The sequence below is a fragment of the Vombatus ursinus genome, unplaced genomic scaffold, assembly GCF_900497805.2.
Source record: "Vombatus ursinus unplaced genomic scaffold, bare-nosed wombat genome assembly UNPS02003292.1, whole genome shotgun sequence".
Classification (NCBI taxonomy): domain Eukaryota; kingdom Metazoa; phylum Chordata; class Mammalia; order Diprotodontia; family Vombatidae; genus Vombatus; species Vombatus ursinus.
Genome location: NW_020943070.1, coordinates 19,296,093 through 19,312,353, shown reverse-complemented (window position 1 = coordinate 19,312,353; position 16,261 = coordinate 19,296,093). Strand labels below are relative to the sequence as shown.

At 38.2% G+C, this 16,261-nt stretch overlaps 1 protein-coding gene across 1 annotated transcript in view; it reads right to left on the bottom strand.

Moving 5' to 3' along the window:
• Positions 1 to 16,261, bottom strand: part of GLIPR1L2 (GLIPR1 like 2) — a 48,421-nt gene that overhangs the window by 6,916 nt on the left and 25,244 nt on the right. The window contains exon 5 of the mRNA XM_027872185.1: positions 1,780 to 1,865. Within this exon, the coding sequence (XP_027727986.1) occupies positions 1,780 to 1,865 (86 nt within the window). The remainder of the gene's footprint in view (positions 1 to 1,779; positions 1,866 to 16,261) is intronic.

Here is a 16,261-nt window from a genome sequence, read left to right as displayed (position 1 = left end):
ATGTCTATCAGAATCTTGATTTGGTGATAAATTTGGATTGGATGCACTTCAAAGGATGAGAGGTTACTGACTGATGGTGGTAGAGGGAGATTCTGGAAGTAAGACCAGGTAACAGAAGTATTTTGACTCCCCCACCATGACCAGTGAACCAGGGGGTATGAGTGAAAGTGCAATCAGTACTGAAAAGTGTGGTCAAGGATGCCATATCATTAGGAGGGAGTCAGGTCACAGTAAGAGTCAAAAAGAGGGAGGGAGTGGGAAAGGAAAAATTTTAAGATGAAAATGACTTTGTTAACCATGGAGCAGATATTCCAGAAAACAGTGGAAAGGACAGATCGATTTGAAGTGGGATATTTGGCGAGGGGGAATAGAGGAGGATAGACTAAGAAAGGGAACAGCAAGGGATAAGGAATGAGGTGTGTCCAATGACAGCCAGGGGTTTAAAATCACTGGAATGTGAGAATAGGGGGTGGTATGCTAACCATTAAGGAATAACTCCAAGAAGAACATAGATGACTAGAGAGAAGTCTGCTGAAAGAAGCAGGTGATTAGACGAGTAAAGATTCTCCCTGAGGTTCAGCCTCATTGCATATGGAGATATTAAGTCCTATGAAGCTCAAGAGGCCAGACTCACACACAGGGCAGGCAGGGGAAAGCAAAAGTACAGCCTGGAAGAGTCTGGACAGGAGTCAGTCAGTAGGTGGCAGTTCAGGGCCTGATCTGAGAAAGGTTCTAGAACATTATAGAAAGCTGGGGCAAAGACAGGGCTGGATCTGAAGGTGATGTAGACATCCCTGAGAACTCTCTGGAGCAAAATGAAAACTCAAAAACATCATAAATAAAATGCAAAGTTTCCAAGTGAAAGGAAAAAAAAAATCTACTAGTAGCCAAACAGAGTTCAAACACCAAGAAGCCACAATAGGAATTACACAATACTTAGCAACTGCAACTATAAAGAAGAGGAAAACTTGAAATATGATATTCCAAAAGGCAAGAGATAAAGTTTTACAACCAAAGAGAAATCTATCTGACAAAACTAAGTATAATCATACAGGAAGGAAAATGGACTTTTAAAGGAATGAGAATTTCTAAGCATTCTTGATCAAAAGGCTAGAACTGAGGCAATTAGTAAGTTTGATCTGGAAAAGAAAAGACCTTGCTACCAACATATACATATATATACACACACACACACACACACACAATACACACACACACACATACACATATAGGTATAGATGTATGTATATATATGTCTAAATACTTGAAGATTGCAATTATATATATTACATGTCATATTACATATGTATATATATGTATATACTCATACATATATGTGGGTGTATATATATACATACATACAACAGAAAGGAAAAGTAGACTTACTCTGCTTGGCTTCACAGGACAAAATCCAGGACCACTATGTGGAGTTTATAGGGAGGCAGATTTTAGCTCACTATTAAGAAACACAACTAAAGGGCTATCAGAAATGAAGGAGCCATTTAGGGAGTCAGTTTATTCTCAAGTAGAATTGTTGGTTGATCACTTGTTAGAAGGGAATTTATGCTTTAAATGAAATAAAGCATGATACAGTTATAGGTGGAAGCAAATTACTTCTAAGGTAGCTCCCAACTCTAACGTTACATAATTCTACTTTGATAGGTGGACCAATAATGACATGGCAGTAAAAAGCCACTATTAAATCATATCATTGTCATCTAATACATTTATGGATGTTATTATTTTCTTTCTACGTTCAACTTATTGCCTTAATCTTACTGCATAGCATGTCTTGGCATGTATCTCCCACTTCACATTGGCTACAAAATCTTCCTTCTTTATAAGGCCTTCTCCTAGGATTCCCCCTATGAAAGCAGGAAAAAAAAACATTTTGTTAGAATATCAATTTTCATATGAATTTAAATAACACATGCCTGTCAATTCTTAATAAAAATCCTAGTATGAATTAAGAAAATGACCTCAAGGAAATACTTAACCAAGAAAATAGGTCCTTCTGAAACCATTCTTCTTCATGTCCCAGTGACAAAGTAGCATAATTTAAAATGAAAATGGATTTTAAACCTTTCTCTGATTTTACCTTGCATAGAAATTGTCTCCCACAACTCTGATCCACCTCCCTCCAATTTATAGCACAGATTATACTCTAACCCCTTGGTTTTTTGAGTCTTACTTAGTTTCATCACCTATAAAATATGGATAATAGTGTTTATAATACTGACCTCACAAGAAAATTTTACTTCAAAGTAATGTATATATATACATATATATATAAAATAATATTTTTTAACTTTAAAGTAATATATATGCTATTTTCTATGGCAAAATTAAAAAAGAAAATTAAGTAAAGAGGGTTTTAAAAAGTGTTGATACGCTTATTTGAGGGAAAGATGACCTTAATCAGACTTGTTTACTGACCAGCATAACAGAAAGGGTATAGATATAGTAACTATGTCCAATAAATATATGATCAGAAAGTTGATTTAAGGTAAGGCACAAACTTCTACTGTTTAGTGAGGAAAAGTACATTAGCATAACAAAATCAAGCAAATAGAAAAAAAGCAGTAGACCAGCTTCTAAGCAGAAATGCACAGAGTAACAGAATGACCTTAGTGAAATGACATTCTTTTTAAAAGGCAATAGAAGGGGAAAAGGGAAGGCCAGAGAAGATCAGTTCAGAGGCAGGTAGATAGGGATGTTCCTCCCTGGAACTGAGAAGTATATTTAGGGTCCAACAAAAACTTAATGGGTAATTCTCAATGTTAGGACTAAAGGAGTCAGCCAGTCATCCTAGAATAAAGTTCTAAATACACTTATGGATTCCAAATTTTAGAGCTGAAAGAGATCTTAAAACACCAAAGCTATCAAGAGGAAGAAAACTCTGGTAAAACTTTAAAGCACAGATAAGTCAACAGAAGATATTAAACCAAAAAAGGAAGATGGCTACCAAGTAATTGAAATAAATCAAAATATTTCTATTGCAGGACAAAGAAGATTGAACCAATATTTGATGAAACAGAGAACCCTGTGGATTCCCACGACACTCCAGTAAGATGTTCCCAAACATTGAAAGAAAGAAATCAAAATCTCAATAGAAGCTAAAAGGGAACAAAAGGTAGAATTCATGGCCTACATAGCAGAAATAACTAGCATAAGAGAAAAGTTTCAATCCATGGAGGCACATCTCTCCAAAATATGAACAACATATTGAGAATACGCACTGAAGTGAAAAGCAATCAAGAAGAAAATCAGCAAGAAACAGAAACATTAAAAGAACACATCATTTCCTTATTAGCAAAATAGATTGCTTTTGAATAAAGGATGTACGGAAACAGCTAAAAGATGAAAGGCCTTCCAGAACAATATAAGACAAAAATCTGTATATCATAATGCAATAAATAATGCAAGAAAAAAACAGAATTTCTGGATACAGAAATAAAGCAAAAATCACAAAAAGATCTACAGATCCTTTCTAGAATTTAACAAGTAAATGACAACAAATTCCATAAACAACTAGGAGAAGACCTTCAAAAATAAAGGGAGTTCGAATACAATAAGATTATCCTGTACCCAGCAGAAATCAGAAAGGGAAATGGAATGATATATTCCAAAAAGCAAAGGAGTTCAGGATACTACCTAAAATGACATACCTGGAACACTCAGGTTTAATCATTAATAATAATAATAACAAAAAGATTACTGTTCAGTAAAAGAGAGGCATTCTAGGGCATTCTTCAAAAAAAAAAAAAGACATGGGAGTGTGGAGCCAAAATTGTGAAGAAAAGGCAGGGACTCATCTGAACTCTCCCCCAAACTCCTCCAAACACCTTTAAAAATGACTCTAAACAAATTCTAGAGCAGCAGAACCCACAAAAAGATAAGAGTAAAACAAATTTTCAGCCCAAGACAATCAGTAAGGTAGACAGGAAAGTCTGTTCTACCAGGCTGAGAGAGGAGCAAAGTCCAGCACAGGTGCCAGCATAGCCTGGGCCCCAGGAAACCCAGAGCAGACTTCAGGGGACTGAATTGCTGGCACCAGGAACCTGCTGTCGGACCTGGGTGAAAGAAGAGCATTTAACACAGACTGCGCCAACACAACCCCAGTCTCAGCACAGCCCCAGCACCAGCAAACCAGGAGCAAGCCGTGAGAGTGACCGTATCAGCAGTGGCAACAGCAGAAGCTGCTTCTGGAGCTCGGAGATTAAACAACTGGTCCGAAGGAGATTACAAGGGTCTCTTTGCTAGCACTGAAGTTGAACTCTGTTGCTTTGCTCATACTTGGATCTGGTTCACAATCCTGGGTGGCAATCCTGAGGCAAGGAGGAGCACCAGCGTAGCAGAACTTGCAGCAGCAGTGGAGAGGGGACCCTCCTCACAGTTCCAGGGCAGAAAAGAGTGCTTGAGGTCACTCACAGACAAGAGCACAGGTCAGTAAACATACCTCTCTTTAGATCATACCATGTTGGAAGAACTGAAAACTTACAGGTCTCTAGAAGCATCTCTGAAAACAGCTGCAAAAAAAACCCTAAAGCTTGAGACAGTTCACCCTCCACAATGGAAGCAGAGCCTTACCTTAACAAAGAGTTAAAAAATCAAGTAACAGGCTGGGAAAATTAGCAAACAACGGGAAAAAAACTCAGACTACAGAAACTTGCTTTGGTGACAAGGAAGATCAAAACACACACTCAGAACAACACAACAAAGCCAAAGCTCCTACATCCAAAGCCTCTAAGAAAAATATGAATTGGTCTCAGGCCATAGAAGAGTTCAAAAAGGATTTTGAAAATCAGGTAAGAGAAGTAGAGGAAAAATTGGGAAGAGAAGTGAGAGTGATACAAGAAAATCATGAAAAATGAATCAACAGGTAAAGGAGACCCAAAAAAATACTGAAGAAAATAACACCTTAAAAAATAGAGTAGACAAAATGGCAAAAGAGATCCAAAAAGCCAATGAGGAGAAGAATGCCTTCAAAAGCAGAATTGGCCAAATGGAAAAGGAGATGCAAAAGTTTACTAAAGAAAATAATTCCTTAAAAATTAGAATACAGTAAATGGATTGACTCTATGAGAAATCAAGAAATCATAAAACAAAACCAAAAGAATGAAAAAATAGAGGACAAAGTGAAATATCTCATTGGAAAAACAACTGACCTGGAAAATAGCTCCAGGAGAGATAATTTAAAAATTACTGGACTACCTGAAAGCCATGATCAAAAAAAGAGCCAAGGCATCATCTTTCAAAAAATTATCAAGGAAAACTGCTCTGATATTCTAGAACCAGAGGGTAAAATGGAAATGGAAAGAATCCACTGATCACCTCCTGAAAGAGATGCCAAAATGAAAATTGTCAGGAATATTATAGCCAAATTCCAGAGTTTCCAGGTCAAGGAGAAAATATTGCAAGCAGCCAGAAAGAAAGAATTCAAACATTGTGGAAACACAATCAGGATACACAAGATTTACCAGCTTCTATATTAAAGGATCAGAGGGCTTGGGGTATGATATTCCAGAGGTCAAAGGAGCTAGGATTAAAACTAAGAATCCCCTACCCTGCAAAACTGATCATAATCCATGACAGGAAAAAATGGACATTCAATGAGATAAAAGAATTTCATGCATTCTTGAGAAAAGACAAGAGCTAAAAAGAAAATTTTACTTTCAAATACAAGACTCAAGAGAAGCATGAAAAGGTAAACAGGAAAGAGAAATCATAAGGGACTTGTTAAACTGCTTACATTCCTACACAGAAAGATAATATTTGTAACTCATAAGACCTTTCTCATTATTAGGGTAGTTAGAAGGATTATATATAGACAGAGGGCACAGGTGTGAACTGAATATGAAGGGATGATATCTAAAAAATAAAATTAAGGGGTGAAAAGGAATGTACTGAGAGAAAAAGAAAGGGGGAGGTAGAATGGAATAAATTATCTCACATAAAAGAGGCAAGAAAAATTTTTACAATGAGAGGGAAGAGGGGGAAGGTAAGAGGGTATGAGTGAAACTTACTCTCATCAGAATTGACTTAAAGAAAGAATAACATACATACTCAATTGGGTATGGAAATCTATCTTACTCTACAGGAAAATAGAGGGGAAGGGGATAAGAGAGGAGGGGATGATAGAAGGGAGGGCAGACTGGGGGAGGGAGTAATCAGAAGCAAACACTTCTGAGGAGGGACAGGGTGAAAGGAGAGAGAGAATAGAATAAATGGGGGGGGTGGGACAGGATGGAAAGAAATATAGTTAGTCTTTCACAACATGACTATTATGGAAGTTTTGCATGACTACATGTGTATAACCTATATCGAATTGCTTGCCTTCTCAATGCGGCGGGGTTGGGAGAGAATTTGGAACTCAAAGTTTTAAAAACAAATGTTAAAAATTGTTTTTATATGTAACTGGAACTGGGGAAAAATAAAATGCCAAATAAAATTAAAAACAAATAAAAAGAAAAAAGACATGAACAGACCATTTGACTTGTAAACACATCACAGAAAGATATATCACAGGAATCATTAATTTCATTTCATTTGTACACAAGGGGATAAAGATAAAAGAGGCACATAAAGAAACAGAAGTTATTGTGAAGGAACAGGCCTGAGAAACCATGGATCAGACCTCACAATCCCATCCCTTACCACAAGTGAATCAATGTATTTTGTAGGACTCACTGACAGAATGGAAGGGCTTATAAAAAAGGAGAGAGGAGGTAAAAGATAGAGGGGAATGGATGATGTGCCCTAATCAAGTAAAGGGCAAAGAAGGGAAAATAACTCCTTTAGTATCTCAGCAAGAAGAGGAGCTTCAAGTAAATGAGTGAAGTGACAAATGGAGGGAATGAAACAAGGGGACACGAAGAGAAAGATCTTATCAGTGGTGGGAAAGAGTCCCATTGAAGGATACTTCCACGTGGGGAGAGATATATTCTTTCATGGGAGATGAAGACCTTATAATGGGTATAATCTTCAGAGATTTGCTGCCCAGGGAGTCCACTTCCTCGAGGGAGTGTTGTGCCTCTACGGACAACATTCTGCCTCAGAAGGGGAATCAGTTTAGTTTTGGACACATTGGGTTTAAGATGTCTAGGGACATCTAGTTTGAGATGACTTAACAGGCAGTTGGAGATGCAAGACTAGAAGTTGTGAAATAATGTAGGGCTAACAAGTAGACCAGAGCGTTACCTACATAGAGATGATAAGTAAAACCATGGGAGCTACTGAGATCACCAAATGAAACAGTATAGAGGAAGAAGAGAAGATAGCCAAGGCCAGAGCCTTGGGAGATACTCACTGTTAGTAGGCATAACTTGGATGAAGATCCAGCAAAAGAGAGAGGAAAGATCAGAAGGCAGGATAAAAAGCAGGAGTGTCATGAAAACCTAGCGCAGAGAGTATTAAGAAGGAGGTGATTGACAGTGTCAAAGGCTGTAGGAAGGAGGATTGATGAAAGTTCATTAGTCTCGATTAAGTGCTCATCAGTAACTACAGAGAGAGCATTTTTTTGTTGAATAAGAAGGGCAGAAGACAGATTGCAGAGTATTAAGTGAGTGAGAGGAGAGGAAGTGGAGGCACCTGCTATAGACAGCCTTCTCAAGTTCAGCCACAAATGGATGGAGGGATATGAAATGATAACTAGCAGGGATAGAAGGATAGTAAGGGTTTTTTTTTTAGGATGCAGAAGAAATGGGCATGTCTGTAGCCATTAGGAAAGCAGCCAGTAGACAGAGATTGAAAATCAGTACGAGAGTAAGGATGATAGAGAAGGAAATCTGCCACAAATAGGATGGAATGGGATCACTTGTGGATGCAGAGAGGTTTGCTTTGGCAAAGAGAAGGGCTACCTCTTTGTGTAATGCAGAGGAGGAGGAGATGGTGGAGTAGGATAGCACTCCAGTCCTGGGGGCTCACCATATTGGTGCTATACTTAGTGTGGACAATAAATTAGCTTTAATATCACTAACGTTCAGAGTTTCGGAACTCAAGCAGTCCTCCTAAGGTCCTCAAGTAACAAGATTACAGGCATGGACCACCTTGTCCAGCTATGTTAACACATCCTTATACAGTCCTTTCCAATTTTCCAGTATTTGCCTTATAAATTTCTCGATTCCCACATTTGAATTTCAAAGTTTATAATTAGCTCTGGTCTTTTCATCAGTAATGCTTGGAAGACATCTTTTTAAAGTTTCATTTCTTCTCACATAAGATTATACTCAGTTTTCTGGGCAAGTTTTTCTTGGTTGTAAGCACGTATTTTTATCATATGGAATATTTTATTTCAAGCTCTCCACTCATTTAGAATGGTAGATGTAAAATTTTGTGTGATACTGACACTGCTCTTTTTACTTGTCTGTTTGTAGTATTTTTCTTCAACATGGGAAGATTTTGATTTTGGCTATGATATTTCTGGGAATTTTCATTTTGGGGTTTCTTTCAGGAGATGATCAAAAGTTCTTTGGATAGTCTCTTTGCTGTAGATACTCTCTAACTTATGTGGGCAGTTTTCATTCACAAATTCTTAAAATGTGATTAGCAAGCCCTTATTTTTGGTCCTGGTTTTCAGGTAGTCCAATGATTTTAAATTATCTTTCTTTGAACTGTTTCCAGATCAACTGTATTTTATAGGAAATACACTTTCTTATGTATTTTTTCTGTATTCTTACTTTTAATATTTCTTGGCACATGGAGTCATCAATTTCTCTTTAATCCACATCTCCAACTAAGTATTTTATCAGCAAATTTTGTTCAAGCCTTAGATCACTCCCATCTGCCACCTATGCTCCTACACACATGCTACTGAATGAATGAAGGTGGAGAAAATTATGCAGCTATTCTGATCGGGTCCACAACAAATTTATGTTACACAACCTCAACTGGGCCCTCACTGTCACTAGGCAAACATATTATACTTCCATTAAGAACTCACTATCCCATTTTCCACAATGGCTCTTTCAAATTTTTTCATCCCTCTTCAAACCCTCCATGGCTCCCTCTCCACTGAGAACCTTGCCTCTTTCTTATTTTACAGAACAAAATTGAGACCATTTACTACGAGCTCCCTCTTCTTCCCTCTTCCTTTTCTTATGCCACTTACCTGCTTTCTGCCACTACCTCCTCCTTTATCCACCTCACATGAAGTGGTTTTACTCCTTACCAAGGCCCACACTAGCCCTCCACTAGTGATCCCATTTCTTCCAGTCTCCTCCAAACAGATTGTCCCCTCTGCCACCCTCAGTCTATCATTTATTTTAAGTCTCTCTCATTTACTGCTACCTACCAGCTACAAATATGTATCTCCCCCATCTTGAAAAAAAGGCCCTCACTGGATCTTTCCATACCCACTAACTATTGTCCTATATATCTTCTGCCTTTTGAAGTCAAATTCACTTTCTCTTCTCTCATTCTCTTCTTACCTCTTTCAATCTGGCTTCTAACCTCATCATTCCACCCCAAACTACTATCTTTAAAGTTACCAGTGATCTTTTAATTGCCAATTCCAATGACCTTACTCAATCATCATTCTCCTAAACTCTCTACAGTTTTTGCTGTTTTTTTAAAATTTTTATTTAGTATTTTATTTTCCCCAGTTCCATGTAAAAACAATTTTAACATCTACTTTTAAAACTTTGAGTTCCAAATTCTCTTCCTTCCTCCCTCCTCCCCTCCACATTGAGAAAGCAAGCAATTCAATATAGGTTATACATGTGTAGTCATGAAAAACATTTCATATTAGTCATGTTGCGAAAGAAAACATAGACCAAAAACGAACTAAAAAAAAAATCAAGAAAAATAAAGTAAAAAAAGTGTGCCTCAATCTGTATCCAGACACCATCAGTTCTTTCTTTGAGGATGAATAACATTTTTCATCATAAGTTCTTCTGAGTTATCCTGGATTGTTGTATTGCTGAGAATAGTTAAATCACTCACAGCTGATCATCTTACAATATTGCTGTTACTTGTACACAGTACATTTCACTTTGCATCAGCTCACGTAAGTCTTTCCAGGTTTTTCGGGGAGCATCCTGCTCATCATTTCTTATTGCATGATAGTATTCCATCATAATCATATACCAAGATTTGTTCAGCCATTCTCTAATTGATGGCCATCCCCTCTATTTCCAATTCTTTGCCACCATAAAAAATCTGCTATAAATATTTGTGTACAAAGAGGTCCTTTTCTTTTTTTTATGTATCTCTTTTGGGATACAGACTTAGTAGTGGTATTGCTAAGTCGAAGGGTATGCCTGGTTTTATAGCCCTTTGGGCATAGTTCCAAATTGCTCTACAGAGTAGCTGAATCAGTTCAATACTCCAACAATGATGCATTAATGGTTTATTTTTCCCACACCCCTCCAACATTTGTCATTTTCCTTTTCTGTCCTATTAGCCAACCTAATAGGTACGGGGTAGAATCTCAGAATTGTTTTAATTTGTATTCCTCCAACCAATAGTGAGTAAGAGCATTCTTTTTCATATAACTATAGTTAGCTTTGATTACTTCATCTGAAAACTGTTCATATCTTTTGATCATTTATCAATTGGGGAATGACTTTCCTTTTATAAATTTGACTGAGTTCTCTACATGTTTGAGAAATGAGGCTTTTATCAGAAAAACTTGTTTCAAAATTTTTTTTCATAATTACTATTTCTAGCTGTATTTCCCTCCATCCTAACTCAGTTTTGCTGGGTAGGTGATTCTTGGTTGTAATCCTATCTCCTTTGACCTCTGAAATATTACATATTTCAGTCCCTTAATGTAGAAACTGCTAAATCTTGTGTTATCCTGATCGTGTTTCCACAATACTTGAATTGTTTCTTTCTGGCTGCTTGTAATATTTTCTTCTTGACCTGGGCACTCTGGAATTTGGCTATAATATTTCTAGGGGTTTTTCTTTGAGGAGCTCTTTCAGGAGGTGATTGGTGGATTCTTTCTATTTCTATTTTACCCTCTGGTTCAAGAATATCAGGGCAGTTTACCTTGACGATTTGTTGAAAGATGATGCCTCAGCTCTTCTTTTGATCATGGCTTTCAGATAGTCCAATAATTTTTAAGTTATCTCTCCTGGATCTATTTTTCAGGTCAGTTGTTTTTCTAGTGAGATATTTCACACTGCTCTCTATTTTTTCATTCTTTTGGTTTTGTTTTATAGTTTCTTGATTTCTCATAAAGTCATTAGCTTCCATCTGTTCCATTCTAATTTTTAAGGAAGTATTTTCTTCAGTGAGCTTTTGGACTTCCTTTTCCATTGGCCAATTCTGCTTTTGAAGGCATTCTTTTCCTCATTGGCTTTTTGGACCTCTTTTGCCATTTGAGTTAGGCTATTTTTTAAGGTGTTATTTTCTTCAGTATTTTTCTGGGTCTCCTTTAGCAAGCTGTTGACTTGTTTTTCATGATTTTCTTGCATCACTCTCATTTCTCTTTCCAGTTTTTCCTCTATTTCTCTTACTTGCTTCTAAAAATCCTTTTTGAGCTCTTCCATGGCCTAGGACTGATTCATATTTTTCTTGGAGGCTTTGGATATAGGAGCTTTAAGTTTGTTGTCTTCTTCTAGTTATATGTTTTCATCTTCTATGTCACCAAAGTAAGATTCTATGGTCTGACTTTTTTTTTTTTGCGCTGTTTGCTTATGATCTCAGCCAAATATTTTGACTTTTAAACTCTTTGTTAAGGTAGGGGTCTGCTTCCAGTGTGGAGAATGTACTGTCCCAAGCTTCAGGGGTTTTGTGCAGCTGTTTTCAGAGATACTTCAAGGGACCTGTAAATTTTCAGTTCTTCCAAGGTGGTATGATCAAAAGCGAGGTGTTTACTCCTTTCCTGGCCTGTGCTGTGATCTATGAGAGACCACAAGCACTCTTTTCTGCCTTGCAACTGGTTTGGGGATTCCCTCTCCACAGCTACCACAAGCTCCACCATGGCAGTGCTCCTCCTTGCCCCAGGACCGCCACCCAGAACTGTGACCCAGATCTAAGCACAGGTAAGGCAACAGAATCCTGCCTCAGTGCCATCAAAGAGATTCCTGCAATCCCCCTCTGATCAGCCACTTGATCACCCCTCCATCTGTGGGCCAAGAGCTCCAGAAGCTCTTGGGGCTGTGCTGGCACCGGGGCCGGACCAAGCTCCTCTCTCACCGAGGTCAGACAAACCTTTCCTACTGACCTGCTAGGTTATCTTTGGTGTTTGTGGGTTGAGAGGTCTGGAAACCGCCACAGCTGCCCATGATTCAGTCCCCCGAGGCCTGCTCCCTGAGCAGCTATTTTCAGAGATACTTCCAGGGATCTGTAATTTTTCAGTTCTTCTAACGTGGTATGATTTAAGGAGAGGTACATTTACTACTCTCCTGGCCTATATGCTGTTCTGTGTGAGACCACAAGCTCTCTTTTTCTGCCCTGGAATTGTGAGGACGGTTCTCCCTCCACTGTGGGTGCAAGCTCCTTTTTGCCCTGGAATTGCCATGCAGGACTGCAACCCAGCTCTGAGTATGGGCAATTCAACAGAGTACTGCATCCCAGCGCCAGCAAAGAGACCTCTATAATCTCTTTCTGATCAGCAGTTCAACTCCCTTACAGTCTGTGGCCTGAGAACTAAGGAAGTAGCTGCTGCCACTGCTGATTTGGTGGCTCCCAAAGCCTGCTCCCAGTTTGCCGGGTCTGAGTCTGTGCTGGCATGGCCTGTGCTGGACTGTGCTCCACTCTCACCCAGGTGTGACAGACCTTTTCTGCTGACCTTCTAATTGTCTTTGGCTGGAAAATTATCTCATTCCATCTGTTTGTGGGTTCTGCTGCTCCTGGAATTTTTATGGTATTATTTAAAGGTATTCACAGGGTTTTGGGGAGAGCACAGGTGAGTCACTGCCTTTTCTTTCACCTTGGCTCCACTTTCTATAGCTTTTTTCACTGTTGATCATCCTCTTCTCCCAAGTCCTAAATATAATCCTAACTTCTACCCAAAGTCGTTCCCAGCCTCTCTTGATACTATCTTCTCTCTAGGTTTTTGGGATACTACTGTCCCTTGGTCCTCTTCCTGCCTACTTAGAAGGTGGCTCTTTCTCAGTCTCCTTTGCTGGATCCTTATACAGATCACACTTTCTAAATCTCAAGTGTCCCACAGAATTCCGTCATGGACCTTCTTGTCTTCTCACTCTGTACTACTTAGTGATCTCATTAGCTCCCATGGATTTAATTGCAACTTTATGATTCTCAAATCTATTTATCCTGCCCTAATCTCTCGGCTTACCTCCAATGTGACATCTTTAACTTCCTCTTAGACATCTCAAATTTGATGTTCAGTAGACATCTCAAACTCAACATACCCAAAATTGTACTCATTATCTTAACCCCTAAACCTTCCCACCTCCTAACTTCCCTATTACTCCTGAGGGCAACAACAGCTTCTCATTATTTCAGATCCACAACCTAGGTGTCATCCTTGACTCCTCACTATCTCACCCCTCCCATATCCAATCTGTTGCCAAGGCCTGTCGATTTTATTTTTGCAACCTCTCAAATACGCCTCTTTCTCTCCTTTGACACTGCCACTCCTCTAGTGAAGCCTTTGATCACCTCACATCTGAACTATTGCAATAGCTTGCTAGAGGTGTGCCCAACACAATTCTCCTCACTTTAATCTATCCTCCATTAGTGATTTTCCTAAAGCACAGATCTAACCACGTCACCACCCTACTCAATAAACTTTAATGACTCCCTTTCACTTCTAGGATCAAATGAAAAATATTCTGGTGTTTAAAGTCTTTCATAACACAACCCCCTTCCCACCTTTCTAGTCTTCTTACACCTTACTCTATGCACTATACTCTTTGATTCGGTGGCATTGGCCTCCTTGTCATGAACAAGACATTCCATCGCTCAACTATGAGTCTTGCTCTCACTGTCCACCATGCCTGGAATGTTCTCCTTCCTCCTCGCCACCTGATGGCTTCTCTTAAATCTACAGGATGCCTTTCTTAGTACTAGTACCTTCCTTCTTTTTAATTAATTTCCTAGTTTTCTCATATATAGTTTTTTTAAAAATATTTTGCTTGTCTTCCCCATTAGACTGAACTCCCTGAGAGTCATACTATTTTTTTGTATCCTCAACATTTAGCACAGCACCTATCATATAGTAGATACTTAATAAATGTTAACTGACTATCATTTCTTTTCCAATTCTTTATTATAGGCCTCTCATTTCATTTATATTAACTTTTTTTTAAAATACCTGTCTTACTTCTTCCAATAATCTTGGTTGACCTTATTCCTAAACTGTGTTTTTCTATGAGGTTTCTCTTATAGATGTTTTAGTATTATCTTCTTGGCTTGTATTTTGGTTGTTTCTGGTTGTTTGCAGTGCTTAGCACAGTGTCCAGCACTTACAATACAGTGCCTGACATATAATATGTATGTTTTACGTACATATATATATATATATATATATATATACACACACACATACACACAGGTGGACATATATATGGACACATGTACATATATATGTGTACGTACATATATACACACACACATACATATATGGAGGGAGAGAGACAGAGAGAGTTACATAATAGCTCCCTATAATTTATGTTTTGCTTTTGTTTTTTTAGCTTATTCTCTCAGCTTACTTCTTGAATTTGGACTCCATGCTAGGGCTAAGATCTATACACCTGTGGAGGGAATACTTGGGCCTGATATGCTACTTATCTGTATTATCTGGGATCCTGCCATTGCTTCTCCCAGTTATCATCAACATTGTTATCATCGACAACCTAAGTCCCAGAGGTTGCAAACTTTTGACAGGCCCTAAGTAGTCTTATCGAAGAAAACGTCTAATTGCTGCCCTTCTGGTATAAGCTTTGTGACCTTGTAAGCTCTCAACCTGTGATCTGGATTTAGATAATACAAATGCAATCTTATTCTTGACTGGAGGTGCAGGAGACGTTTCCTATCCTTTGCCTCATCTGCTAGCTGAGACGTTCTTCATGTTCAGAGCAACAGACCTATAGACTCCTCCCTGGTTCGCCATCCCTACCCTTGTCACTCAACTATAGGCCCTAGTCCAGGTGTTGGACTTAACCACTTGTTTTAGGGTCAGAGTATAGAACTGCAGGTCCAATGCTGGTCAGTAGTCTCTGCCTGGGTTACTTGCCTATGGGCTGAATTCATGATCCTAAGCTAGAAAAATCATATTTAAGTAGTGCTGTATGGTCTTCAAAGAACTTTCTTCAAAACAACCCTTTGAGATAACTTTATTTTCTTCATTAAAGATTATTTATTTTGACATTTTAAAAGATTTTGAGTTCTAAATTCCTTCCCTCTAGACCAGACCCTCTCCTCCCCCTTTAAGAAGGCAAACAATTTGATAGTCATGGAAAAGATATTCCCATATTAGCCATGCTACAAAAAAAGCAAGAAAAATAAAGTGAAGAAAGTATGTTTCAATCTGCATGCAGAGTTAATCAGATTTCTCCAGAAGTAGACAGTATTTTTCATCATGAATCCTTTGTCTTGGATCATTGTTTTTATTAGAGTACTTAAATCTGTCACAGTTGATCACTGTTACAATTTACTGTTGCTATGCACAATGTCCTCCTGGTTCTGCTCACTGTACTTTGTATCAGTTCATGTAAGTCTTCCCAAGTTTTTCTGAAAGCATCCTGCTCATAATTTCTTATAGTGCTATAGTACTACATCACAAACATATGCTACAATTTGTTCAGCCATTCCCCAATTGATGAGAATCCCCCTGATTTTCCAATTCTTTGCCATCACAAAAAGAGCTCCTATAAATATTTATAAGTCCCTTTCCTTTTTCTTTGATCTCTTTGGGATACAAACTTAGTAGTGTTATTGCTGAGTCAAAGGGTATGCAGAGTTTTTTAGCCCTTTGGGTAGAGTTCCAAATTGTTCTCCAGAATGGTTGGAGCAGTTCTTAGTTCTACCAACAGTGCATTAGTGTCCCTATTTTTCCACATCTCCTCCAGCATTTGTCATTTGCCTTTCATCACATTAGTCAATTTGATAGGTGTGAGTTCATATTTCAGAGTTTTAATTTACATTTTTCTAATCAATAGTGATTTAGAGCATTATTTTCATGTGACTATTTACAGCTTTGATTTCTTCTTCTGAAAATTGCCTGTTCATATCCTTTGACTATCAATTGAGCAATGGCTCCTATTTTTATAAGTTTAGTTTAGTTCCCTATATATTTTAGAAATGAGGCCTTTATCAGAGAAACTTACTGTAAATTTCCCTCCCT